The following is a 27,301-nucleotide window of genomic DNA, read 5'->3' as shown; positions in this document are numbered from 1 at the left end:
GCCTTCGGCGACAATAGCTGACGAGGGGAACGTGAATCTTGATGATGATATTGAGGATTTCTCTTCTCCAGAGAAGGAGGATCCTCGGTGTACAGGTTAGTTGTAGTTTGATTCAGGGTTTCTTTGCAAAGATTTGATCTTTATATACAATCGGTTGATGAATTAGGGTAAATGAGTAGTTTTAGTTTAGTTGGTGTTATAGCTATATTGATGATATATTTGGAATTTCTTGTCGATCTTAGAGCATCTCCAACCATGCCCTCCAAATTTCAACCTCCAAATTGGAATATTCTATGAATATGGAGTATTCTATGAATATTCCAATTAGGAGAGTGGAATTTGGAGAGTTGCTCCAACCCACAATCTCCAAATGTTTTCCTTTTTATTTTTTTTTTCAAAAAAACCATATAAATTAATAATATTGGATATAGTTTACATTAATAATATTATTTTTAATAATTTATTTGGGGGAAAATTATAACATTATAAAGGTGTCGATGCGAACTTTAAAATGAACCTAATATTAATAATGCAATACAACATATTAAAAAAAATAAAATCTGAAATAACAGTGACAACGCATACATCGATAGAACAAGAAAGCAAATATGAACCTCTAATACAACATACCATAGGTCGCAAACATAACGCATACATCGATAGAACAAGAAAGCAAATATGAACCTCTAATACAACATACCATAGGTCGCAAACATAAACCTCAAACATAAAATATGATAACACAAATATGAACCTCTAATACAACATACCATAGGTCGCAAACATAAACCTCAAACATAAAATATGATAACATACAATTGAACATTTATGGCAGAGACATGACAACGAAGGAATATAATTTAAATATTGTAATTTATGCTTGTATTTTCTTATGGGGCAAGTTAAATAGATCCCTGTTTTTAAAATTTCATGTCTGATACTTATTTATTTAATTTAAAAATTAATAATTTTAGTATAATACTAAAATAAATTAATTTTAGTTTCATTTTAAAGATCTCAATGAGACCTTTCCAAATATATAATGATTTTAAATATTAGATTAATAATTTTTTACTATATTTATTTAAAATTAAACATCTAATTTAAATTACTAAGAATGATGGCAAAGTGGTAAATTTTTAAGAAATTAAATAGTTAAAAATGACAAAGTTGTAATTAATGAAACATGAATAGTACTTTGGAGAGACTCTCCAAATTTTCTCTTCACCCTCCAAATTTGGAGGGTGAAATTTGGAGATCTCCAAATTTGGAGAGTGGTTGGAGAGGTTCCACTCTCCAAATTTGGAGATTTTGCCATTTTAGAGGCCGGTTGGAGATGGCCTTAGGTATCCAGGTTAGCTACCATATGAGTTGGGGGTTTATTTGTTTAGCTATTATTTCTCTCTATAGAATTAAGGGCAAGGGTAAAGGAACTGTTTTTAGTCGGATAGCAGCTAAATGATGAGGAATTTCAGAATTTCATTGTTGTTAAGGTCACATTGTTGATTCTGGAGTTTTGATTGAAATATTTGCCAATATACATTCTAGTCTTAATTTCATCTCTTTGTGATTGGAAAAGTCGGTGTTCTTTACCACGAGACAATTGTAATTCATGTGTCTAACTAATTAGACCATCTATTCTCTTGTGCTAAATGTCATTATCAGGAGGGCTCGCTTTAGTTTGCTGAGCTTTTTTAGTAGAGAAATTCTCCATGCAAATAAAAATTTAGTGCATTGGTTTCCTCTATAAGAGAAGTCTTAACATATTGAACTTGTCTGCTTCACATTTTTTTGGTACAATTCACCAAATGAAATTTAACCTAAAGGAAATTTAATTATCATTTCAAAAACTGGGTTAATGATAAAGTCAACTAGAGAAATAATAAATATAGCTAATTACATGACAGAGAGAGAACGGGAAATGTCTCTCATAGTTAAAGCTTATTCATGGAGATTATAAGACCTTGCGTTCGTGTGGTTGGGTTTTTCCCTCTCTCCGGGTATTGACATATCCAGTAGATTCATATGGTTCTTTTCTAGGTTTTGAGGTATCCAATAGCTTTCATGCTAGGCTATTTTACTTGATGTCTTTTCAGAAAAGTTTGAAGAAATTTCAAGCTTTTTATGAAAGAGGAGATGATGAAACAACAGAACTGGTTATTTTGGTTGTATTCATCATCTTGCAAAGCCTTGTTTTTAATCAAGACACAAAAATTATAAGTAAAGGTTCCATGAGGAATTGTGTAATCAACAACGTCAATCATCTACGAGCCCAGTGCTGCTGACTTTGTGTATAGGATAGCTGCTAACAACCAACTTGCACTAAAGGTATATCCTTCCTTGCACCTCATTGGATCTTACCCCATCCTCCCCTTCTCGTCCTTCTATAAATTTATGTTTGGTACTAAGTTCCTACATTTTTCTCATACATACATATATATATATGTATGTATGTGTATATATATGTATGTATGTGTATATATACATACATACATATATATATGTATATATATATGTGTGTATATACATACATACATATATATATATATGTATATATATATATATATATAATTATATATATAATAATTAACTATATAATCTATATATATATATATATATATATATATATATATATATATATATATATATATATATATATATATATATGTGTGTGTGTATATATACATACATACATACATTTTTCTCATATATATATGTTATGTATATATATATGTATATATATATATATATATATATATATATATATATATATGGATGTATATGGATATGTATGTATATGGATATGTATGTATATATGGATACGTACATATCCACATATTATATATATATATATATATATATATATATATATATATATATATATATATATATATATATATATATTATAATATAATATATATATATATATATATAGAGAGAGAGCAAAACTTTCTGTCAACTTAATGTGACGTCCACTAAGTTTCTTATCCATTGATGATCACTTGATTGAGCTACATTGTGGATGATCCGTTCCGTTCAACTTGATCTACATATTCTAAAACCCCAACACACCAAAATTGGGCTGAACTCGTTGTGGTTGACTCTTCATCCACTCGTATCAATTTTTAACGGTTCGAGTGAATAGAACTTTTTACATGGCTCGACGGAGGGTCAAACCACAACGACGAGTTCACCCCAAATTTGGTTGTTGGAGTTTTAGAATATGTAGATCAAGTTTAACGGAGCGGGATCATCCACAATGTAGCTCAATCAAGTGATCATCAATGGATAAGAAACTTAGTGGACGTCCACTTAAGTTGAAGAAGTTTTGCTCTTCTCTCTCTCTCTATATATATATATATATATATATATATATTTTTTCCTCATAAAATCTCTCAAAAAGATCTAAATTTTGAACCACTAACATTCAATAAATGAACCAAAGAAACTAAAGAATTGGAAATTGGATTATACTAGAAATTTAATTTAGTCTAATATTTTTTAAGGTATTTAGTCTAATAGTTTGAGCTTAGGTTTTTTTTATTGTCTCATGTAACTATTATTTTATTGAGGTATCATGGAACACTTTTCTTGATTCGAGTTTGATAGATTGCATCAGGAATAGTTGTTTCTGACAATTCCACTGTTTATGAAAGTGTTTCTGTTCACACTATACAAAACAAAATATATTTAAGTTACGTGTGACATGTATATGTTCTTTTATGATGTACCAAATAATTCAAAATTATTCATTTTTTTTATATGCATTTTTCATCTATTTTTAGCCCTATCCCACATTCCACACACCACTTTATAGAAGTATTGATAAAAAATTGTCACTCAGTTTAAACTTATGGAAAAAGGGAGACCACAAGCAAAAAAAATAAAAAATAAAAAAAAACAGAGGACAAATGCACGGGATCATTTTTATTTTATTTTTCTTATGATTAATTAAGAAATTGCTACATATCTCATTGATCTCATATCTCTCATTACTCTAATTTAGGAATCGCAGGTGTTGCCTTTAACTGCAAGGAATTTTTTTTAGAAATTCAGCCATATTGTTGAAACAAAACACTCATTATACTAATCATACTGACACTAATAACAGGATTATTGCTACAATCACAAGATAAACAGTTATCTTAAAAATGCATGATTCTTCTTAGTACTGGTTAATTATATAGCATTTGAGAAATTAATCTAAGGACCAAACTGTATCATGGCTGTATTTTGAATACGCAATTGAATTTTCTTAATTATAAGACTCATAAGATATTTATCAAATATTATTATGTATAAATGTATGATTTTATAAAAGAAAATGAGTCAGACATAAACTGTATACTAAAAATATTAACTAGCAAAGTAATAATCAAATATCGTCCTCCAGGATAAACTCATGTTGCAATAATGGCTTGCATTTTAGGGGTACATGTTTTGCAACTGTTATTTTTCAAATATTCTTAAGCAGTTACTTGAATATATGCTACAAACAATATTTACATCTCTATTTAAATTTTTTAGACAAAACCTGACCATTGGATTCATACCTCATCACTATAAGACTTGATATTGGAAGCTAACAGAGTAACAGGTCATCTATATTTCGCGAACTATTTCGCGACGAGTAACCGTTTTCTCCTACATCATCTATATTTGTATGAGAACTATGGAAAATAACCAAAGCAAATATTGTGCTAATCAAATAATAACTTTTTTTGATGGATAAGAAACAAGTATTAAGCTTAATTGTTTACTATAAAGCTCTTTTGAATCTCCTTCATCGAGCATATCTTTTTATGCGCCAAAGACTTTGATAATATATCTACCACTTAAGTTACCGGGATGAATGGTGATGATGGCCTTTCCAAAATCCAATCTTCCTTGGAAGAATCCGCTGCATGAATAGTTTTTTCCATTTTCTTGTTTTCAGCTCCAGTTGCCATGCTCTATCCTTTTCCTAGAAAAAATAATAATTTAAATAACAAAAGAAATACAAGAAAATGATGAAGCACAAAACTTAAGAAAAGCTAAAGAGACTATATTTTTACCTTGCAATCCTTGTTGAATATTGCAGTGGCATGAGGAGTTCGGTGGGTATATATGTACATTACATGGAGCTGAAATATTACAAATTTGTATTCATGTACACTGAATTATTTGAGTTTGCTCCCTCAAGTTACCATAGAACAAAGAACTTAGACACAATGTGAGATGTACGTATCTTTGGTTGGATGAATCTTTATTCTTTGAAGCTTGCATCTTAAGCAATAATAAAAGGAAGAACTTAGACAAGTAATTGCAAATATAGTGCCATTGTTATACATAAGCAATTTCAAGGACAAAAATTTCACAAGTATCTGCCTTAATTAGGAGAATCGAGAGGAACATATGCAAAATTACATAATTTTTTGGGGCACGTTGCACATCTTTTAAGTCCAAAAGATGAAAATATTTCAAATGAGGACCCAAAGAATGTTTTTGAACATCTTTTCTTAGTGAATTTAATGGTTATTGTTAAAAAAAGTTTGCCTCTGCATTTGCAGAAATATCTCCATCACTACAAAGTCATGCTACCTGCAGCAATTCAAAGGCTTCCTTACTTTATCGTGGGATCTTAAGTAGCCAGTCAACTAGTAAATTGAAGACGCCCATGATCCCACCAGCTAATATTGCATCTGCTACCACGACTTTTCAGGCGAGCAGCAACAAGGACTTGTTTCCAAGGTTAACTGTGAGTCCTCTAAGAAAAATCCATTTTCTGGACTCAGATTCTGATGAACCGTCTCCCAGCAAAGGAAAAGACAAGATTGAGGAGGTTGATCCATCAAACCAAAAGAGAAAAGGCACTCCATTCCAATCTACCAGCAGGAACCATGAGAAAACATTTCAGCCCCATAAAGATCCAACAGAAAGCTTTTGGAAAGGCTTCAGGCTTAAGGAAAACACTAATATTGCTACACCTGCTCTTAATGAGTTTTGTGATGAGTATTTTAAATCGACAAAAGGCCAAAAAGTTGGTCAAAGCGAGGAAGATGCTCCAAGTTTTTGCAGTTCCAAAGTACTTGATCCAGAAGATGATTTTGAAGTTCTGTTCCAGCAGAAAAGCATCTCTAGCAACCATGAACACAATTGGGACTTTCCTCATCCCAAACCTCCTGCTTATGATTATTTTTTTCACGATGATGCAAGAATCAGGACCTTAGTACGCGAGCGGCTACCCCATTTTGTTCCAATTGGCGCAGAAGATTGTAGAGGAGCCCCAAAATTTGCGAGAGATGACCTTGATTACATGTAATAAATATCTTTGAATGGCCTGTTCAGTTTCTATTTTATGAAATCTGTATCTTCTCTAAATAGCCTCTAATGTTGTCTGTCTGTTACCGTAGGGGTCAATTTTTCGCTCAAGATGCCGCTACTCAGGTCCGTTCAACTAGTAGGAAAGGTTCCGAAAGAAACCCAAGAACTTGGAAAGGTTCCGAAAGAAACCCAAGAACAAAGCTGAAAAGGCCAACCTCTTCTAACTGTAAAGAGGCCTCACAGGCTGAAGGAAATTGGGTGAACCCCAGAAACAATGTTACAATCCCAAAGGATGCAGGAAAGAGAAGAGTCTCTGCTGTTGGCGGTCAGAGTGCTCATTGGTTTACTGGGCAAGATGGACGAAAGGTATGTTTGCAGAGTCATACAATGCTGGTTTCTTGGAGTTCAAAACTCATTAGTTATCCTTTCATATATGTATTTATCAATATACGTGCCCATGTAAAATATATCTGTTTGGATGCACTATTTGCTGTGCTTTCCTCTTCTTTTCATTATATATTTTCATCTTCGGTTCGCTACAGGTTTATGTCTCTAAGAATGGACAGGAGCTGACAGGTCGGAGCGCCTATATACAGTATAAAAAGGTGAGATTTGCATTTGTTGTTTATAATGCATACAAAATTACATGTGCAACTACATCGTGTCTTTACTTTTTTTCCCTTGTCAATCCTCGGAGTTGGTAGGCCTCATTGATAGCTTTCCTATTGATGATGCCTTTCATTGACATTTTCCTCATTTATGCATTCACAAATCAAGTAGTTTACAGACTGAAATCTCAAAATTCATTGAAGTGGCTAACAGTACTTACTACTCATGAGTGTTTTGGTCTGTGAATAACTAGGTCTTCAGCTAACAATTTAATACAACTTGCAAAGTATTAACTATGAAGACCATACATTCTTATTGCACTTCTGATATACGACCAGGATAATGGAACTGGATTTGGGAAGGGAAAGAAGAAAGCAGCTAGTAAGAAGAAAAGGAATTGATGAAAGTGAGGTTGAAGATATCGAGGCAATTATCCGGAGCCTTTCTATTTTCAATGTTGTATCACATCATTAAACTCTAGAGGAGGTATTTCCTACTTGATATCTGCTTATTTGATCTGATGTATTCAAGCCATAAATGAGCAATCTAATTATTCTGTTAAATTCCCTTGTCTTTGCTTTTACATCTTCTGGTGTCCGTTTGTTACACTGCATCACGATGTTAATAGGATATAAAAATTAAAGCATACCCACCTCATAATATTTACTAATGATTTGATGCTTTTGTTTTGATAGCTGTAACAACAAGGAGAGCTACCTTCAACACGGTATGTTGATTTTATTAATATATGGCCAAAGTTTAGAATTTAATAAATATGTAAAGATATTAGGCTCATTTTTATCATTTTTTTTTTCACACTGCTTGACAGAGTAAAAATTATGTCTGTCCTTATATAGTTTGACGATAGATCTGAGAACTTGGATTGAAGAATAATGCTCTCCACCAATGTAAAAACCCTCGTAGAAACTTTTATTGCACTGAAATCTGTATTATCAACATCAGCTTAAATACAAAATACATTCAAATACTACATTGGTAGTTAAAAAGGTTCTAAAATTTTCTAGATTAACCGAAATGCATCAACATGCGGAATTAGCCTAACCCCCAAGCTTGATCTTGATATACTCTTGACAGCCATCTTCACAGCACCAATCAAACTTCAATGTCGCTGTTGTTTGCTGTGACTGCAATGCTTTCTCCAACGGCTGCTGTAAATGATGAGATGTTTTTTTTTTTTGCAAATTGATTTTTGCAAGGAGATACCACACAGTTGAGCATGAAAAAGATGCTTTTCTCTTCCAATCTGCACAAGCCCTTTAGATGTAGCCTGTTGATAACACAAATAACAGTAATATTGTAGACTTCAACTTCTAAACAAATATTGTTTCCAACTAAAACTCCTCCTAAAATTCTAGGACCTTGTTTCTAATCAATTGTTGGAAATATGTAAGTGTTTTTTTTTTGAAGAAAAAAAAAACTTGAGAACAAGAAAATAGGTAACAATCAACTTCCTAGGCAATGTCAAAAGGGAATTATAAGTGAAGACAAATATAATTGTGCATCACGTATTCTTTGTACTTGCAACATATAGCTGGAATTGGAAGTACATACTACTTAGCAGATTCATCCTTCTCTTATTCTATTATTTCACTACCGCAATTGTAGGTTATTAAGCGAGCATTTAAATTAGATTGATCACTTCGTTCAAAATCTTAGAAGTAACAAGAGAATCATATGATAGAATTATAATTTACAGATATCATGTGAAAGCTTGCTTATACGATCTTTTTGCTAAAACTATAAAGAACTAAGGTTTTAGCATATAAACCGCTTCATCCTCGTTTCTAGATTGTACCCTGAAATATTTGATTCTATGAATTTAAGATTAAATAATTGCAAGAGTACTTTTTGGAGGGTTTGTTATGTAAAGCCCACATTGTTAACTTTAAACATTATAAAGTATAACAGGAACATAATTTATATTAGCTTCTGATTTACCTATGACACCTTACAGTTGGCCCTCGAATGCATCTCTAAACCTGACAGCTAAACAAGAAGTCTTCCTCTATTTCTTCTTTCCATAAACCACAATTGCCTTACTCTTATGGTAGGCTAGAGAAAGAAGACCCAGAGTATGTTAGCCATAGAAAAGCACAGTTCTTGATCTGCAAGACAATGAAAGAGTTCGAACTGAGAAAAAGAAGGCGATGCAGAATTAGAAAGCTCAAATCCAAGCTCAATGCCAGGGTGAGGGAGTTCGGAGCCACTGTTTGGCACGTCCTTAGACAAATCAAGCACATGAAGAAACTACTTTTACGAGCCAAACCTGCTATGGCTCCCATTAAAACTCTTCAGGGTTGAACTGATGTCATTTTGTTGGCAAACATTTCCTGTCTTGGTTATGGTTGGGATTTTGAAATTTTGGCTTCACTATTGTTTATTGTTTATTCTAACCAATGAAGTGTTGTTCGATAATGGGGGTGTTATAGGTTGCTTCAAATACTCAAATCTATATTGCTTTGGGAGTTCTTTTTAGGTTGGTTTGTTTTGATCAAGAGTCCTACTTGTTAGTCTAAGGTGTATTCCTACGTGGTTCGGTTTGTTTTCGAATCCCCAACACTACTTACATTAGACTTTGCACAACCAATTATATTAGAGGTTTATTAGTACTTGGACTTTTGTTGGGTTTTAGAACATGTGGACTTCTATTCCTATTAGTAAAGTTTTCTCCTTTTTCGCCCGTGGATGTAGGCTACAAGCCGAACCACGTATATATTTACGTATATATTTGTGTTCGTGTGTTCTTGATATTTTTCATGCTCTCGTGTTATTGATATTAGCTTATCCTGGGGAGTTTGTCATAACACGGGGTAAAATGGGAGAAAATTTTCTTCAGGTATTAAAGAGAAGAATAGGGATCATGGTGCACTTTTATTGTTACTTTAGCAACAGCCAATACAAATTTGTTTAGGTTTGATAAATGCCTGAATTCTTTGTGTAGTCTTCGTCAACGTTTGGCCAGCAACCGAACCATTTGTCTCCATCACCTTTTGCCCACCAAGGCTCTCCATCCAAGTCTTCAGTGTTAATTTGTTATTCCCGTGGCATACAATTCATAGTGACTAATTGTTGAGGGAGATGTTGATTTGAAATTAATCATAAATATGTTGCGTATCATTGACTTTCATGTGCACACTAATTCCACGGTTGGCTTATGCAAAAAAAAAAAAATATATATATTCTTTTGTTCATTATTCTGTTGAAAAAGTGAATACAAAAGAAAGGATCCTGATTCCCGTGATGCTCTCGGTAGAGGAAAGTATGAAAGCTGGCGGCCAATGAGTATATATACCAAAAGAATATGATAAGTGTTTCTCACAATTTAATCTTCTATCAAAATGGGTACATCTAATAACTATCACTTAATTTCTTTTCTACATAGAGAAATTTTTTTATCAGAACACTAATTGTTATAAGCCACTAGTTTTTTCCCCTTATGATTTAGACTACTGCGTCCTCATACGCAAGTGTTCTGGTATGATATGTAGGGCAAAATTTAAAAACAGATCCTTTTGCAAAAATATTCCCAAAAAAAACCTGTTTTGAAAATATTCGTAAAAAACGATCTAGTTTCAGTCTCAGGGTTGAAACTGGGTCGTTTTTTGCGAAAAATGTTCCCAAACTTTACGGGAGTTGAACAAGTTTTTTTAAAAACAAAACTTCACGGGAGTTGAAGTCCCGTGAAGTTTTGTTATGAAAAAACTTCACGGGGGTTGAACTCCCGTGAAGTTTGTGAACAATTTTCCTAAAAACCGACCCAGTTTTAGCACTGAGGCTAAAACTAGGTCGTTTTTTAAAAATAAAATGGAAACATGTCTTTTTTTGGAAATATTTTTACAAAGGGATCTGTTTTCAAAATTTATCGATGATATGTATTTAAACCAAAACAATTCGAGCTAAATAACTCTTTTAAGTGCTTAGGAATAAATAATAGTGCAAGATTTGTGTAATAGTTTGTATTTACTCTATATTTTTATAATAAGGTAAACACTTCATCCCTCTTTGAAAAGTAACAACCGAGAACCAATACTTATGGAAAAATGATAGGGGCACACCCCCAACCACACCTCTAACCACACCTCCTTCTCTCATTTGCTATAGTGCACCAGGTTCCACATGAGATTTTAACAACATTGTGCAAGCAGAATGTACCAAAATTCCGTGAGCATCAACCATCAACCACAAGAGTACAAACAACCCCATCTAATCTTTAAGAAAAAAGACCCTTTTTATATTGAGCCACATGGCACATTACTGAAGGAACTCATAGCAGCCACACATTTCAGTTTTTTTTTAGGGATCATGGGCACAATAGTGATTATAGAAGTTTCTAACATCTTTGAATATTTCCATTTTGCCCCCTGGGTTCAGATAATGCAAATATCCAGGCCCAATTTTTTCAACCACTGGAAAGGGGAGGGACGCAGACAAAAAGGGAAAAGGACCCCTCACACTTTGGACAAATTTTCAAAACCAACCCATTTGATAAACTATTCCCAAAAAAAGACCCATTTCAGTTTTATTTGCAAAAACCGATCTGGTTTCAGCCTCAGCGCTGAAACTAGGTCGGTTTTTGAAAAAAAAGTTTCCGAAACTTCACGGGAGTTCAACTCCCATGAAGTTTTGTTATAAGAAAAAACTTCACAGGAGTTGAACTCCCGTGAAGTTTCGTAAAGTTTTTTAGAAAAACCGACCTGGTTTCAGCAACAGTGCTGAAACCAGGTCGGTTTCTCTAAATAAATCTGAAACGGATCGTTTTTTACAATTAGTTTATCAAATGGGTTGGTTTTGAAAATTTGTCCCTCACACTTTCTTTATTTGTTGTCCATAAAATACATTCACCATTTGTCCACTAGAAACTTCTCTCTTTATTTCCCTTTAAAATTTCTTTGAAGCTCTTGGGATTCATTAATTCAATGGTTTGTCATACTCGCATATTTGGCAAAAACAAGTAATAATAGATGTTGTTGTTGTTTTTTTTTTGAAAAATGATCGTAGCTTTGATTTCTTTTCGTTCCATTCCAACACACCCAATGATACGATACAAATAGCAGAACAAAATACAATTGAGATTTTAAACATATTCTGAAGAAAAAACCGTCTACTGTTCAATTGAGTTTTTTTAATAGTTACATAAACTTAAAAGTCATGGATCTATCAAAAAATAAATAAAATAAAATAAAATTAACAACAATAATTTAAAGAAAGAAAATGTTCCAAAGACGTGTCTTAATCTACTCCTCTATACAGATGGGAGAACCCAAGAGTCACTATTCATGCTACAGTAAACGCTACAAGAATATTTACTGTAATATTATCATTATAGTAAACATGAAACGGGATGCTATTGCATTTTCTGAAAAAACCCAGTAGCACACGGGGATACTGTAGCAGAGGCGGGGAACTGTAGCAGTTAAAAATTTAAAAATACTGATGCAACGTTAAAAAATAGAGATTACTGTAGCAAGAAAAAAAATAATATGTACGCGCTTTGCACAATGTTCACCGCTAGTTTTAGCAGAAGGAAAAGACTTTCTTGCAAGATTACATAAAACATGATGGCTTTCGTTAAATTAATTTATGGTTAATTTTTGCTTGATCACAATTGTCTATATATACTATATACTATATATATATATATAATACTATATTAATATACTTATATATATACTATACTATATTATACTAACTATATATATATATATAGTATATATAATTATGCGGGTATGTTTTGTTTACAAGCAAAAAAGCTATGCTTCGGTAGTGATGTGTCAAATCCCCCTCCACTCATTCAAATGTGAGAACAAATTCACCATGAGTAGTGAGTGGATGCGGATGTGACACATCAATTACAAGTATAAAATTTGTGTTTTTAGTACTAAGCATACCCCATATCATATATATATAATATATACTTATATATATATATATATATATATAATATAATATATATATATATATATATATATAATTTTAGTACTCGAAGTTTCTTTATGTGGCACTTTGATACCCACAATTTACATCTTCTTTTCTTTTCTTTTTTGTTAATAGCTTTGGCCACGCTAAAGGTCCACACGCACCCCCCCCCCCCCCCCCCCACCCACACCACACACTCTCTCTATATATTTGGACACCTAAAGTTTTGGAACCCCCAGCTCTTCTCTAGAGAGAAGAAACAGCGACGATGAATAAGCCTGCAGCCACTCCACCGGTCGCCTCCCTCCTCCCGCACCTCCACTCCACCCGCCCGCCTCGCCTCCACCTCGCCGCCAGCCTCTTCCTGGCGCGACCGCCCCCGACGTAGGCCGGACCACACGTGGGCGGCATTGGTCGCTTTCGGCAGCGAGGCATTCGCCGTCCTGTTTCCTGATGATGGCCGGCGACGACGGCCGGTGTGGCCCTCGTCATGCTGCTTCCTGCCTGCCGTGCGTTACGAGAGGATACGGCAGCGGAATCCTCTACGGCCACGTCACGGCGCCGAACTGCTGTAAAAAAATAGATTTTTTTTAATTAATCTCTAATTCCGTTGTTAATCAGTTATTAGCTGGGAGAGTACTTTGGAGAGAAGACACGTGTTAATTTATGTAAAGTTGATGGAACCGAGGCACAACTTTACTAAAGGATTAATTGTAATTAATTACACGGATAGCCCCGCAAGAGTAGCTCTAATCATTTTTTATAATAAATGAAGGTGTTAAGTCTTTTTTCTTGGGCTTAATTTGCAATGCTACCTTTCTTTAAAGTTTAAATTTTGTTCATATCCAACGCATATTTATGTTTTTTTTTTTTTTTACAACACATGCATAACTAGTAAAATGGTTTTTTTTAAGCCTCAAAAAGAATTTTTTGAAGTGACCCGACAATTTTTTTTTTAAAAAACCCATCCCTTCCATGCATATATATATACTATGTGACCTTGAACTAATTAATCATGTTATGATTTTTTTCGAAAATGCTTGTTATTTGCTGCGCTGATCTTCTCTTTTTTATTCAGATGTGGATTCTAGGAAATCCAATTAAAATAGAAGGCTCCGAATTCTCAAACAAAAGAGCCGTATACATCTGCAACCACGCATCGCCTCTGGCCATTTTCCTCGTTATGTGGCTGACTCCAACGGGCACCGTCGGAATCGCGAAGAAAGAGGTACGGACGAGAAAGAATATTAATTAGTTGTTTCGATCAATTAATAATTGGAAATCAATTAATGAAAATCTCCGAGAAATCTCTGTATGTGTTAATTTCTGACTTGTTAAGACCATCTCATGCACGTACAAAAAGTGAGTGTACGTTTCCGTGCATGTCAGATCGTATGGTACCCGCTCTTTGGACAGCTCTACGTCTTGGCGAATCACCTTCGGATCGATCGCTCTAATCCCTCTGCTGCCATTGAGTCTATGAAGGAGGTATGTTAATTTCCGTAAAGGAGAGGGAAAAAAAAAACAATTTTCTCTTTCTCTGAGGGTAAAAGAGTCGAAGAAATTTCTTTCCCTCGGGGGGTCTATCTGTAACAATAGGGCTACGTACGGGGTAGTAAGTTCAAAACAGCGCTACTACGTGTGGTCTATCCGCAACTAATCCTTCCTAGTACAATACCCGTACATGTTTGTATTGGTATGTGCATGATAACCGTCCAATACTATGGCCAAGGTTTACGCATCCAATTTGACGTTTGAGGGGGGAATTGTAACTTTGAAATTTTATGGGGTTTTTCCTTTTATTTATTTTTTGGGTTGGGGTTGTGGATCATGTTAGTCTTGTCAATTTAGTAGAAAATTATACCTCTGCATATATAGCAAATTGTGTATACGTAAGACTTAAAAAAAAATTTTACAGACATGTAAACACAGCATAATTACTTTATTACTTAAGTTTGGGAGGTTCACATATACTTTTATTTATGACTCCAGAAATGTAAATGTAAAATCATGAAAAGTACGTAAAAAGTTTTTACCAAAATTTCTGCATTTGGATTCAGGTGGCTCGTGCACTCGTCAAGCAAAACTTATCACTGATCATATTTCCGGAAGGCACAAGATCAAAGACTGGGAGGCTCCTCCCCTTCAAAAAGGCGAGCATAAAATAAACAAATCCTGTTTTTTTGTGTAAATTTCTCATGGCATCATCTTTTTTTTTATTTTTTACCGTAGGGTTTCATTCACATAGCACTACAGTCAAGACTGCCTATAGTTCCAATGGTTGTTAGTGGAACTCATTTGGCTTGGAGAAAGGATAGCTTGAGAGTCAGGCCGGCGCCGCTCACCGTAAAATATTTACGGCCGATAAAAACTGAAGATTGGGAGGTAGGGAAGATTGGTGAGTATGTAGATATGATACATGGATTGTATGTGGATCACTTGCCCGAGTCTCAAAGACCCCTGTAGATGATAGCGGAGAGTGTTGCCATCATTTGAAGGTGAGGGTCTGCATGTAGAAGGTGGTGAATATGCAAAATTATCAATGATTGTTGAGAGTTGCATGTTTTGGGCTCCAACCTTCTTGTGTTGGCAAAACTACTAGTGTACAAGAAGAGTAAAGCTCTATATTCAAATAAAGGATACGAATCTTCTTGTTATCAGTAGTACATGTTGGTGAATTCTATACACATTAATGTCGTTGCGAAATAAAGGAAAAAAAGAAAAAAAGCTCGTGTTAGATCTAAACCAAAACTTGAGATCTAAAACCATATAGCCATGATTAATTCAAAGAGATTAACAATAATCAAGAGAGCGGAAGCTTATACCTGAGTCCATGGATGAACCTTGAGATGGGTTTTGGATCTTCTAACCTTAGGGTTTCTCTAAATCCGAATTTCTCTAGCTAGATGGGGGTGCAGAGAATTAGAGAATGTAACCCTAGGTTAGGAACCATAACCCCTTATTTATAGATGTTATAATTTTATAATTTAGCCCCTCAATAAATCACAATTACAACCTGGTATCTGCACATATAACCCCATGATTATATTTAAATACCCATTAACCCAACTTAATTGATCACTTTAGTGGGTTATCCTGAAAGATAGCAATACACATTGATTAATCATATGTGCCCACAAATAGATTTATTAGATTAAATCCAACAATCTCCCACTTGGGCACCATATGATTCCTTAAACTGTGTATAACCTTATGAGCTCAAAAATTGCTATCACTGAAATGGTATTTCCGAACAATCTCGTCCATTGACTATATCAATATAGGATCAAAGCGGCCTTCGTCACATTTATCGTGACTCGACCCATCAATGGTCACATATACCAATACAATCAAACGACATAGATCAATCATGGATGTGCAGCATGAAAATTACATGCAATGTGATCAGTACATGTCTATTTTCAACTGGTCCTCCTTAGTGAGGTCAAAACCAAACATAATGTAACAGAGTGTCTTAACTGAATACTTTATTCTGATCAGACAATACAACCAAACATAAAGCACCACAAATACAAACTCCCACTAAAACATAATATCCTCAAATAATACCACACCCATATGAGCAGTATGCTCATGAAAGACCTTAGGTGGCAATCCCTTAGTAAGAGGATCAGCTATCATGGAGTTTGTCCCAATGTGCTCTATGGATATCTGTCCACTCTGTACCCTTTCTTTCACAACCAGGAACTTAATGTCAATATGTTTTGACTTAGTTGAGCTCCTGTTGTTATTGGAATACATTACTGCAGATTTATTGTCACAATATAGCCTTAGTGGTCTTTCAACATTTTCCAAAATGCGCAGTCCCGTGACAAAATTTCGCAGCCATATTCCCTGATTGGATGCCTCATAGCAAGCTACAAATTCTGCTGCCATAGTGGAGGAAGCTACTAGTGTTTGTTTGACACTTTTCCATGATATAGCTCCTCCTGCTAACATATAAATGTAGCCTGATGTAGACTTCCTGCTATCTTGGCATCCAGCAAAATCAGAGTCCGAATACCCAATGACCTCTAATTTCTCTGATTTTCTGTATGTGAGCATGTAATCTTTTGTTTTCTGAAGATACCTCATAACCCTTTTGACTGCTATCCAATGATCCATACCAGGGTTGCTTAAGTATCTGCCTAACATCCCAACAATGTACGCAATATCCGGACGCGTACATACCTGAGCATACATTAGACTTCCTACAGCCGAAGCATAAGGAATCTTCTGCATTTCCTGAATTTCAAGGTTACCTTTAGGGCACTGATTGAGACTAAACTTGTCTCCTTTAGCAACAGGGGTGTCACCTGGTCTGCAATCTTGCATGCCAAACCTTTTAAGTACCTTATCGATATAGCTCTTTTGTGATAATCCAAGAATACCCCGAGAGCGATCTCGATGTATCTGGATCCCTAATATAAAAGAGGCGTCCCCAAGATCTTTCATCTCAAAATTCTTTGATAGAAATCTCTTGGTTTCGTGCAACATGCCTATATCATTAGTGGCAAGCAAGATGTCATCGACATACAGAACCAGAAAAATATACTTACTCCCACTGAACTTGTGATATACACAGTCATCAACAATGTTCATCTCAAAACCGAACGAGATAACTATTTGTTGAAACTAATGATACTATTGACGAGGAGTTTGCTTGAGTCCATAGATGGATTTTCTTAATTTGCAAACCATATTCTTTGGGTCTCCTGACACAAAGTTTTCTGGTTGCACTATATAGATCATCTCATCAATGTCGCCATTGAGAAATGCTGTCTTAACATCCATCTGATGTAACTCAAGATCATAATGAGCAACAAGTGCCATGATTATTCTGAAAGAGTCTTTCGATGAAACCGGAGAGAAAGTCTCTGTATAATCAATGCCTTCCTTTTGAGTATAGCCTTTAGCCACAAGACGTGCCTTATACCTCTCCACATTACCGTTTGCATCCCGTTTGGTTTTAAAAATCCATTTACAACCAATTGGTTTTGCACCTTCTGGTAATGAGACAAGTTTCCAAACCTTATTGTCTTGCATAGACTTGTACTCTTCATTCATGGCATCAATCCACTGTTGAGAGTTAGAACTTTTCATGGCCTGATAGAAGTTGATTGGATCATCTTCTAACATTCCACTACTTTCCTCATGTTCTTGGAGAAATACAATATAATCATCCGGAATAGCATTTCTCCTTTCTCTCGTGGATCTCCTTAATGGCACTGGTTCTTGAGGTTGTTGAGTTTGTTCTTCTGGAACAGGGAGTTGTTCAACATTGTCATCTTGAGGTTCCGGATTTACTTCTTGAGCAACAACAGGTATAGGAACCTGAATATTATCAGAAGTAACTGTATGGATTGGATTTGAGTCCAATTCCTCCTCAAAAGCAATGTCTCTAACCTTATTTCTCCCCCCAAACTCAACATCCTCAAAGAATGTTGCTGTTCCCGTCTCAAAAATATTCCTTATAGTGGGATCATAAAACTTATAGCCCCTAGAGCGATCAGGGTACCCAATAAAGTAGCTGCTAACTGTTTTGGAGTCCAATTTCTTTTCATTTGGCCTATAAGGCCTTGCCTCAGCTGGACATCCCCAAATATGTAAATGCTTTAAACTGGGCTTTCGACCAGTCCAAAGCTCATAAGGTGTTTTAGCAACTGCTTTACTTGGTACTCTATTCAGAATGTAAGCTGCTGTCTTAAGTGCTTCTCCCCAGAGTGACTCTGGTAAAGAAGAATGAGCAATCATACTTCTTACCATATCCTTAAGAGTCCTGTTTCGTCTTTCAGCTACACCATTCATGCTAGGTGAACCCGGCATAGTGTACTGTGGGACGATACCGCATTCCTCTAGGTATCTAGCAAATGGTCCTGGACGTTGTTCACCTGAACCATCATATCTACCGTAGTACTCACCACCACGATCAGATCTGACGGTTTTAATTCTTCTGTTGAGTTGATTCTCAACTTCAGCTTTATAGGCTTTGAACATGTCCAGAGACTCAGATTTTTCATGAATAAGATATAGGTGCCCATAACGTGAGTAATCGTCTATGAATGATATAAAATATTGTTGACCATTCCAGGATTCCGTAGGGAATGGCCCACAAATGCGAGACAGCAAACACTGTCTCGCCCGCCGAGACAGCAAATGCTGTCTCGCGAGCACTGTTCATCCAGAGGGTTATAAATACCCCCCGAAGGCTATTTTCACAGAGGGCGGATCATTTTTGGAGCACTTCAGAGCAATTCAGAGCAGAGAGAGAGCAGAGGTGCTGATCTTACGGCCAATCCTTGATAATCAGGCTTTGACTTGATTTCAAGAAGAACGACTATCTTACATCGATAAGATATCGTTTCAATTTCTCACTTCGATAAATAAAGTCAGAATCATAAACCCCTCACGATTCATTCAATCATAATCTGTGATTTGGTGGTCCACGAGTCAAAGCGCTCCCGGCACAGGCAAAGATCCCACGAAAGCAGTGATCCAAACAACGATCCTGCGTTTATTTTCTCAAGAGTTGTAATTTTCTTTTTGTTGTGTAAAAGAGTCTTATAAAAAGGTTGTTTTCTTCGAATTTCTGTCTTAAGTGCTTCTTCCCAGAGTGATTCTGGTAAAGAAGAATGAGCAATCATACTTCTTACCATATCCTTAAGAGTCCTGTTTCGTCTTTCAGCTATACCATTCATGTTAGGTGAACCCGGCATAGTGTACTGTGGGACGATACCGCATTCCTCTAGGTATCTAGCAAATGGTCCTGGACGTTGTTCACCTGAACCATCATATCTACCGTAGTACTCACCACCACGATCAGATCTGACGGTTTTAATTCTTCTGTTGAGTTGATTCTCAACTTCAGCTTTATAGGCTTTGAACATGTCCAGAGACTCAGATTTTTCATGAATAAGATATAGGTGCCCATAACGTGAGTAATCGTCTATGAATGATATAAGATATTGTTGACCATTCCAGGATTCCGTAGGGAATGGCCCACAAATATCCGTATGTATCAATTCTAAGACATCCGAAGATCTGTTGGCACCTAATCTTTTCACTTTGGTCTGTTTTCCCTTGATACATTCAACACATACGTCGAAGTCCGAAAAATCAAGGGAATCCAAAATGCCATCAGACACAAGACGCTCAATTCTACCTTTTGAGATATGACCTAAGCGCTTATGCCATAATGTCGCCGAATTTTCCTTATTTAATTTACGCTTAGTACCACGTGATTCCACATGCAAGGATTCATTGTAATAAGCAATTGTATCAAGCAAATATAGGTTGTCATAAATACTCAAGTAATCGGTTCCCACAACATTTGAATTAAAAGATAAACTGAATTGACTGTTTCCAAATGAACAAGAATAACCTGATTTGTCCAATACAGAAACAGAAACCAAATTCCGTCTAAAAGACGGTACTACAAAAGTATCTTTTAAATCCAAATAATAACCAGTTCCTAACAACAACCTAAAGTGCCCAATTGCTTCCACATCTACCGATTGTCCGTCGCCCACAAAGATGTGTCTTTCAACATCACTTGGCTTTCGGTAGCTCATGCAACCCTGCATAGAAACACTTATGTGAGTAGTAGCACCAGAGTCTAACCACCAAGTGTTTCTAGGTACTGAAGCTAAATTAACCTCAGAACAGACCAAAGCAAGGAACGTACCCTTATTATCACGCCAGGCGTGATATTTTGTACAGTCCTTCTTTACATGTCCAGGCTTCTTACAGAAGAAACAACCCTGATTATCCTTATGTTGTTTCTTCTCAACTGGACCCTTAGCAGCTTCCTTATCATTCTTCCTTTTCTTGCCCTTATCCTTAGAGGCATAGGCCAAATGAGCACTTTCTGTCTTATCTTGCTTCAACCTGTCTTCTTCTTGCACACAGTATGAAATGAGCTCATTTAGAGTCCATTTCTCCTTTTGACAGTTATAACTGACCTTAAATTGGTTAAACTGTGCAGGAAGAGACAACAAAACCAGATGCACTAATAACTCGTCACAAAGATCGAGTTTAAGTGCCTTAAGCTTTGAAGCAATATGAGACATTTCCATAATGTACTCCCTGATATTTCCTTTGCCCTTATACTTCATTGAAATCAAGCGAGCTAAAAGCGTGCTTGTTTCTACCTTATCGTTTTTCGCAAAACGCTTCTCAATTTCGGCAAGGAAATCTTTAGCCTTAGTAATCCCTTCGGATTCTATGCCCCTGAAGGCTTCCGGAACGCCGCGCTTAATGATCATAAGACTCATGCGATTTGAACGCTCCCACTTCTCATGCTCCTTCTTTGCATCAGGAGTGCTATCCGCATTGAGAGGTTGGGGTTGTTCAGTTCTTAATGCATAGTCAAGATCCATGCAGCCAAGAACAATTAATATGTTCTCTTTCCAAACCTTGAAGTTTGTCCCATTTAGCATGGGAATTGAGTTGATGTTAGCAGAAATTGTTGCAGCAGATGCATTAGCTGAAATAAAACAAAAATGCTCACATCAATAACCATAATCAATAAAATTCAAATAATGACAATCCCCATCCAAGATACCGGCACAACATTAATATCAAGTCTTTGGACAGTAATATTAACTTGTAAGTGATACCTTGTTGCAATGATCAAACATTGACAATAACTCATGTCAAATAATGAAACTATCTTTGGATCGATTCATTATTCACATGTAAACCTTATAATTGTCACACGCTTATCATCGCAGATGTGTATACAGTCTAAATAAATATTAACCTTCCTTTGGGCCGATTAAATATTTACACGAAAGCATACACACAAACATCTCACATTCCTCATGAACAATCTACACAAGAGAGGTTACTTTGGCAACTTCTTGTTTCAATTAATCAATTGGAGTGAGAGACAACCTTAATACCTTAGTGTCATAATATTTGAATTAAATAATTGATTAAAAACCAAATTAGATTTAAATTAAAAAGTTTTAATTTAAATCAACTGAATTTCCAAAAACTTAATTGGGGTCTCACAGCTTAATTAGGGCCCATAACTTAATTGAATAAATTAAGTATACCAAAGTGGACCCATGAAAAGCCGAGGCTTAACCATAATGAACACGAAGTTCCCTTAACTTCGAACGCGAGGTTCGACTGTATTGAGTACGAGACTCACTTAAGCACGAACGCGAGGTTCGTCTGAAAATGAACGAACGCGAGGTTCGTTTGATAAAAGAACGCGAGGTTCAACTTGGGAACGAACGCGAGGTTCGTTTAAAAAATGAACGCGAGGTTCGACTGAAGTACGAACGCGAGGTTCGTCTGAAGTACGAACGCGAGGTTCGTCTGAAGTTCGAACGCGAGGCTCGACTGAAGCACGAACGCGAGGTTCGTCTGAAGTACGAACGCGAGGTTCGTCTGAAGTACGAACGCGAGGTTCGTCTGAAGTACGAACGCGAGGTTCGTCTGAAGTACGAACGCGAGGTTCGTCTGAAGTACGAACGCGAGGTTCGTCTGAAGTACGAACGCGAGGTTCGTCTGAAGTACGAACGCGAGGTTCGTCTGAAGAACGAACGCGAGGTTCGTTAAAAAAATTGAGCTTGACGCTCACCTGAGTTGAACGCGAGGTTCACCTTAGAACGAACGCGAGGTTCGTTAAAATTGAGCTTGACGCTCACCTGAGTTGAACGCGAGGTTCACCTTAGAACGAACGCGAGGTTCGTTGAGCGCGAAGCTCGGTTAAAATTGAACGAACGCGAGGTTCGTTTGAGGTAACCACCTCCTTAATTTTCGCCATGAACCCTTAGGGTTTCAAATTGAAACCGCCGCCGACAAACCCAAAAAACCTTTGATTTTTATTTTCAAAACAGATCCAGAATTGGAAAAAATTGAAGGAAAAATCAAAGAAAAATCCAAAAAATTCCCAAAAGTTACTGTTCACCCGAAAAAAATACTTTACTGTTCATCCGAAAAAAAAATTCGTTACTGTTCATCCGAGAACATTACTGTTCATCCGAACCCAAAAATTGAATCTTTAACCAGAGATTTAAGATCAAAAACCCAATAAAACTTAAATCCTTTTATTTTCGATTGTCGTGCTTTCACTCTTTTGTGCTTGGCTCAGTCTGAGCTAAGACTCTGTAAAGGGGATTATCTTCCTAAATAGGAAGATTGGGTTTTTGTTTTTAATTGGTTTAAACTCTTTTATAAAAACCCCCCAGACTTCTTCTTCTTCTTGAGCCCTAACGTTTGCAAAAACCAGAGAGAGCTTTCTGTTTCCTGAGAAAAATTTTCAAAGCCTGTTTTCTCTCTGTTTTAAGTGTGATTCACTTCCCAGCTTTGTGATTCACTTCCCAGCTTCAGTAACCTTTCTCTTTGTCATAGGGGCTGTGTAAAGAGAGAGTCTTTCACTTTTTTCTTCTGCTGTGAGGGTGAGATCTGTGTAGATCAACTGTGAGGGAGTGTGATCTGTTGAGATCAAACTGTGTAGTGAGAGAGATCGTGTGGGATCGCTGTGTAGACGAAGTTCCGGCTTCCAAACCGGGTGTGTAGTGGATTTCTCCTCGAGAGTGGGGAGCGGGGACGTAGGCCAGAGGGCCGAACCTCGTTAACACTTCGCGCGGGTGAAACATAGTCAAAATATAGATAATATTCATGTTTATCAACTCCCCCATGCTTGAACTATTGCTTGTCCTCAAGCAAAACAGATGGAAACACACACATGAGAGGGTACAGATTCAAAGAAAATAGAAATTAAGCACAAAGGTATCCGCTATTCTCAAGTTCACATGCAATATTATTCCACTCAACCCAATGTCAAAATAGAAATCTTGTCTTAAGTTCAAAGTTGAAGAAAATGTATCTGTAGGCGTTCACGTACAGTAGTGCAAGTGACTCAACTCATAAACATTGGAAAGAGAAATGGCATGACAAAGTTAAAAAATTTTTTTAGTTGATTGCCCAAAACTCCTTGTGACAGACACATATCTCATCACAATGGGTCATACTCTTCCTACTTAAGGTCTCAAAGGAGCACTCGGTTTCCTTGCATTTTATTTAATTTTTTTTTTGAAAATCCCGTCATAATTAACACCTACTGACGTGACAGCCATACTTCTGAGGGTGCGGTGCCAGGTACTCGGTGCAACAGACTTTAGGACTTTTTTTTTATACAAGGCCGAGTGTTTCTCCAGTAACCAAAAAGTATTCCAAGTCACCAAAGAAGCTTAGGTTTTAATTAGATGGGTTGAGCCAAAATCCATTCCTATCTCTCCAATGTTTAGAGTTAAGTATCGACAAAGTGGAACTCGAACAGATAACATCCTAACCAACTGAACATGAAACAAAGATATTTTTTTTTAACAATGGGGCATGTGAAATAAATGATGTACGTGCTAAAAGGTTTTGCTGAATAGTGGTACTCCTTTTCTTTTCTTTTTTCTTTTTCTTTTAAAAGCTAAATGAAAAATCCTAACACAGAAAACAAGCACCCAAAAACACTAAAGCATACATGAAACATCATCCCAACACACCCAATTCCCCCATGCTTGAATTGCACATTGTCCCCAATGTGTTTGAGTAATTGAAAGGATGATAAGAGGGACTCACCGCTCATTGAGGTGGCGGTGGAGGTGCAGAAGGATGAGGTAGAGAAAAGTGGTGCAAATCTTGTATCAACTGGTTCATCGTCCCTAGTGTAGTGCCAAAACCATCCAGACGCGCGTTAATGGCATGGAATTGTGGGCCCATATCTTGTCGTAATGAGTGGACGGAGTCTTTCAAGTGTTGCTGCCCCCACTCCAACATGTTGAACCTGTTGATCCAATTGGGGGACGCACTAGACGTGGATGCACCGTGGGGCGAAGTGTGTGGAGCCGGTTGTTGTAGGGGTACCTGAGGAGGTGGTTCGTAAGGCAAGTCACCTTCAGGTGGCTGCCAATTGTCCTGGCTTTCAGTGTTAGTAAGATTATGATTAGGGAGTGGGAAAATAGGGCCTTGAAAGAAAGTTAACCAATATTCGTCTTCAACTTTAGTTATAAGACCAAAAGCTGTGCAATATGGTAAATCCAATCGGGATATTGGTTTCTCAATTGGTAGGTGAGTGAATGATAATTTCATACGTTCTGCGAGGATTGTGATCAATCCTCCAACAACAATGTCACATACACTAGATTTCCCCATTTTTTCTAATTGTTTGGCTAAAAAGTATCCCACATCAACCACCATCCTATTGACAAGATAGTATAACAAGAAGACTTCGGTATCCCTAAAAACACTGACGCTCTCTCCCCTACCAAAGATGGTGTTTGCCATGAGCCGCTGTAGATAGCGGAAAACATGGTTATAAATTTGGGAAGCCTTATTTTTAGAAGGTTCATAAGGTCGAACATTTGCTCTACCCTCTCTCTCACAGGTTATTGCTCTCCAAAAGATGGCTGGATCCCATTCTCTCGGGGGTTTTCTAAGTCCCTGTTCAGGTAGGCTAAGAAGACGGTTAAATTTAGCCATACTGATCACATAGCATTTGTTAAAGAATCGAAATATCAGACGACCACCTGTGACGCTATCATTAGCATCAACAACTAAAGAACTTAAGAACTCAAGGGTAAGTCTCCTGTATGTAGGCCGATGCAAAGTCACAAATTCTCCCCAACCAATGCCATTGAACAAATTATAGATGTTTTCTTTCAGTCCTAATTGTAACAATGCATCATTATCAATGAATTTTGTCGATGTCATGCGCCTAGAGACCAAGTTATTAAATCGTACCTCTTGATTAAGATCAGGGTCAAAGATAATACCATCAGGGTTATTGGAAGGAGGCGAAGGGTTAAGCCTTGTAGACCGGTGTTGCAATGCTGTCAGTGAGTTGGAGGTTGTTGCGTCGTTGTTTTTTCTGTGTTTTGGAGTCATGGGGCTGAATGGGAGATCGTTGGAGTTGCGGGACGGCGCTTCTCTCGTCGGAACTTCAGACGTGTTGTCTTTGTGTTGGAAGCATTCCTGGCTTTGGGTTAGAGAAGAGGTGGAAAGGATGACTATAATGGGAAAAATCAGTGGGATGATGAGTGGGGGAGGTACGGGAGGTCAATGGGGAAGTATGTGAACTGGGCTTTGGGAAAATTAATGGCTTTTTGGGGAGGGGAGAAGTTAGTGGTGTTGTCAGGAGTTGGTAGGCTTTTGGGGAGGTGGGGAATGTAGTTGGGATTGATATGGTGTTTGGGAGGTGGGGAATTTAATTGGGATGTCAGGTGTTTTTATAAGAAGGGGTGGGGTTTGATGGGTTAGGTCAAAGAATTAATTGATCGGTCAACGCCAGGCAAAAAGAAATCTGGGATTTTGGGGCCACGGGTGTGGTGGACGCCTTCCCAGGGTGTGGTAGACTCTGGAAATGAGATGAAGACTGTCCCGACTGCTACACGGCTATGTTGGTGGACACGGCCTAGCCGTGTCAACTGTGTATTCAATATTTTTCCTTCTGTCCTCTTTAGCCTTGAACTCTCTGTTACCTATTTTCCTTTTGTCATTCACCTACACACCAGTTCACGGAAACTTGATTACATGTCATGAAAACTAATAATTTAAAAAAACTAAAAGGAAAAATAAAATGAAAGAGAAACTTGGGTTGCCTCCCAAGAAGCGCTTGTTTATGGTCATAAGCTCGACCCCTTCAATGCTCACAATGATGATGAATCAGGAAGGGTAAAAGTACCCAACTTCTCGACTGGAGTTCCTGTGAAATAATGCTTTAATCGCTGTCCATTGACCTTGAAGGTTCCCGTGGCTTCACTCCATACTTCGACAGCCCCAAATGGGTATACTTTACGCACTTGGAATGGTCCAGACCACCTCGAACGAAGTTTTCCCGGAAAAAGCTTGAGTCGAGAATTAAACAAAAGTACCAGGTCCCCTTCTGTAAATTCCTTACAAAGGATGTGTTGATCATGTCACTTCTTTGTTCTTTCTTTGTAAATCTTGGCATTCTCATATGCATCCAACCTTAATTCATCGAGTTCATTTAGTTGAAGCTTTCTCTGTTCCCCTGCTTCTTTCAAATCTAAATGAATGTTCTTGATAGCCCAATGTGCCTTATGTTCCACTTCAACTGGTAAATGACATGATTTCCCATAGACCAACCTGAATGGCGCCATACCTATAGGAGTCTTATAAGCTGTCCGATATGCCCAAAGAACATCATCTAGCTTCATAGACCAATCTTTTCTTGAACGAGACACTGTCTTTTCCAAGATTCCTTTGATTTCTCGATTAGTGATCTCCACCTGACCACTTGTTTGAGGATGATACGGTGTAGCCATTTTGTCAGTTACTCCGTACTTCCTTAAAAGCGTACTTAGGACCCTGTTTGCAAAGTGAGATCCTCCATCACTGATTACAGCTCTTGGGACCCCAAACCGGGGGAAAATGACCTTTTGAAATAATTTGACCACCACTTTCACATTATTTGTTGGGGATG

At 36.8% G+C, this 27,301-nt stretch overlaps 2 protein-coding genes across 2 annotated transcripts in view; both read left to right on the top strand.

The window, feature by feature from the left end:
• The window catches only part of LOC109844735, a 7,749-nt gene extending 254 nt beyond the window's left edge, over positions 1-7,495 (top strand). The window contains exons 2-6 of the mRNA XM_020413848.1: positions 3-95; positions 5,550-6,297; positions 6,393-6,669; positions 6,846-6,908; positions 7,251-7,495. Coding sequence (XP_020269437.1) covers positions 3-95; positions 5,550-6,297; positions 6,393-6,669; positions 6,846-6,908; positions 7,251-7,313 — 1,244 coding nt within the window. The 3' untranslated portion in view covers positions 7,314-7,495. The remainder of the gene's footprint in view (positions 1-2; positions 96-5,549; positions 6,298-6,392; positions 6,670-6,845; positions 6,909-7,250) is intronic.
• On the top strand, positions 8,036-15,481 carry LOC109844734 (1-acyl-sn-glycerol-3-phosphate acyltransferase-like). Its single transcript, XM_020413847.1, has 6 exons — positions 8,036-8,097; positions 8,985-9,120; positions 13,928-14,077; positions 14,239-14,337; positions 14,910-15,002; positions 15,082-15,481. Exons 1-6 carry the CDS (start codon positions 8,036-8,038, stop codon positions 15,313-15,315), a joined length of 774 nt encoding a protein of 257 aa, XP_020269436.1. The 3' UTR covers positions 15,316-15,481.

The sequence above is a fragment of the Asparagus officinalis genome, chromosome 6, assembly GCF_001876935.1.
Source record: "Asparagus officinalis chromosome 6, Aspof.V1, whole genome shotgun sequence".
Lineage (NCBI taxonomy): Eukaryota > Viridiplantae > Streptophyta > Magnoliopsida > Asparagales > Asparagaceae > Asparagus > Asparagus officinalis.
The sequence above is the reverse complement of the archived record's forward strand: the minus strand, read 5'-3'. Positions and strand labels throughout refer to the sequence as shown.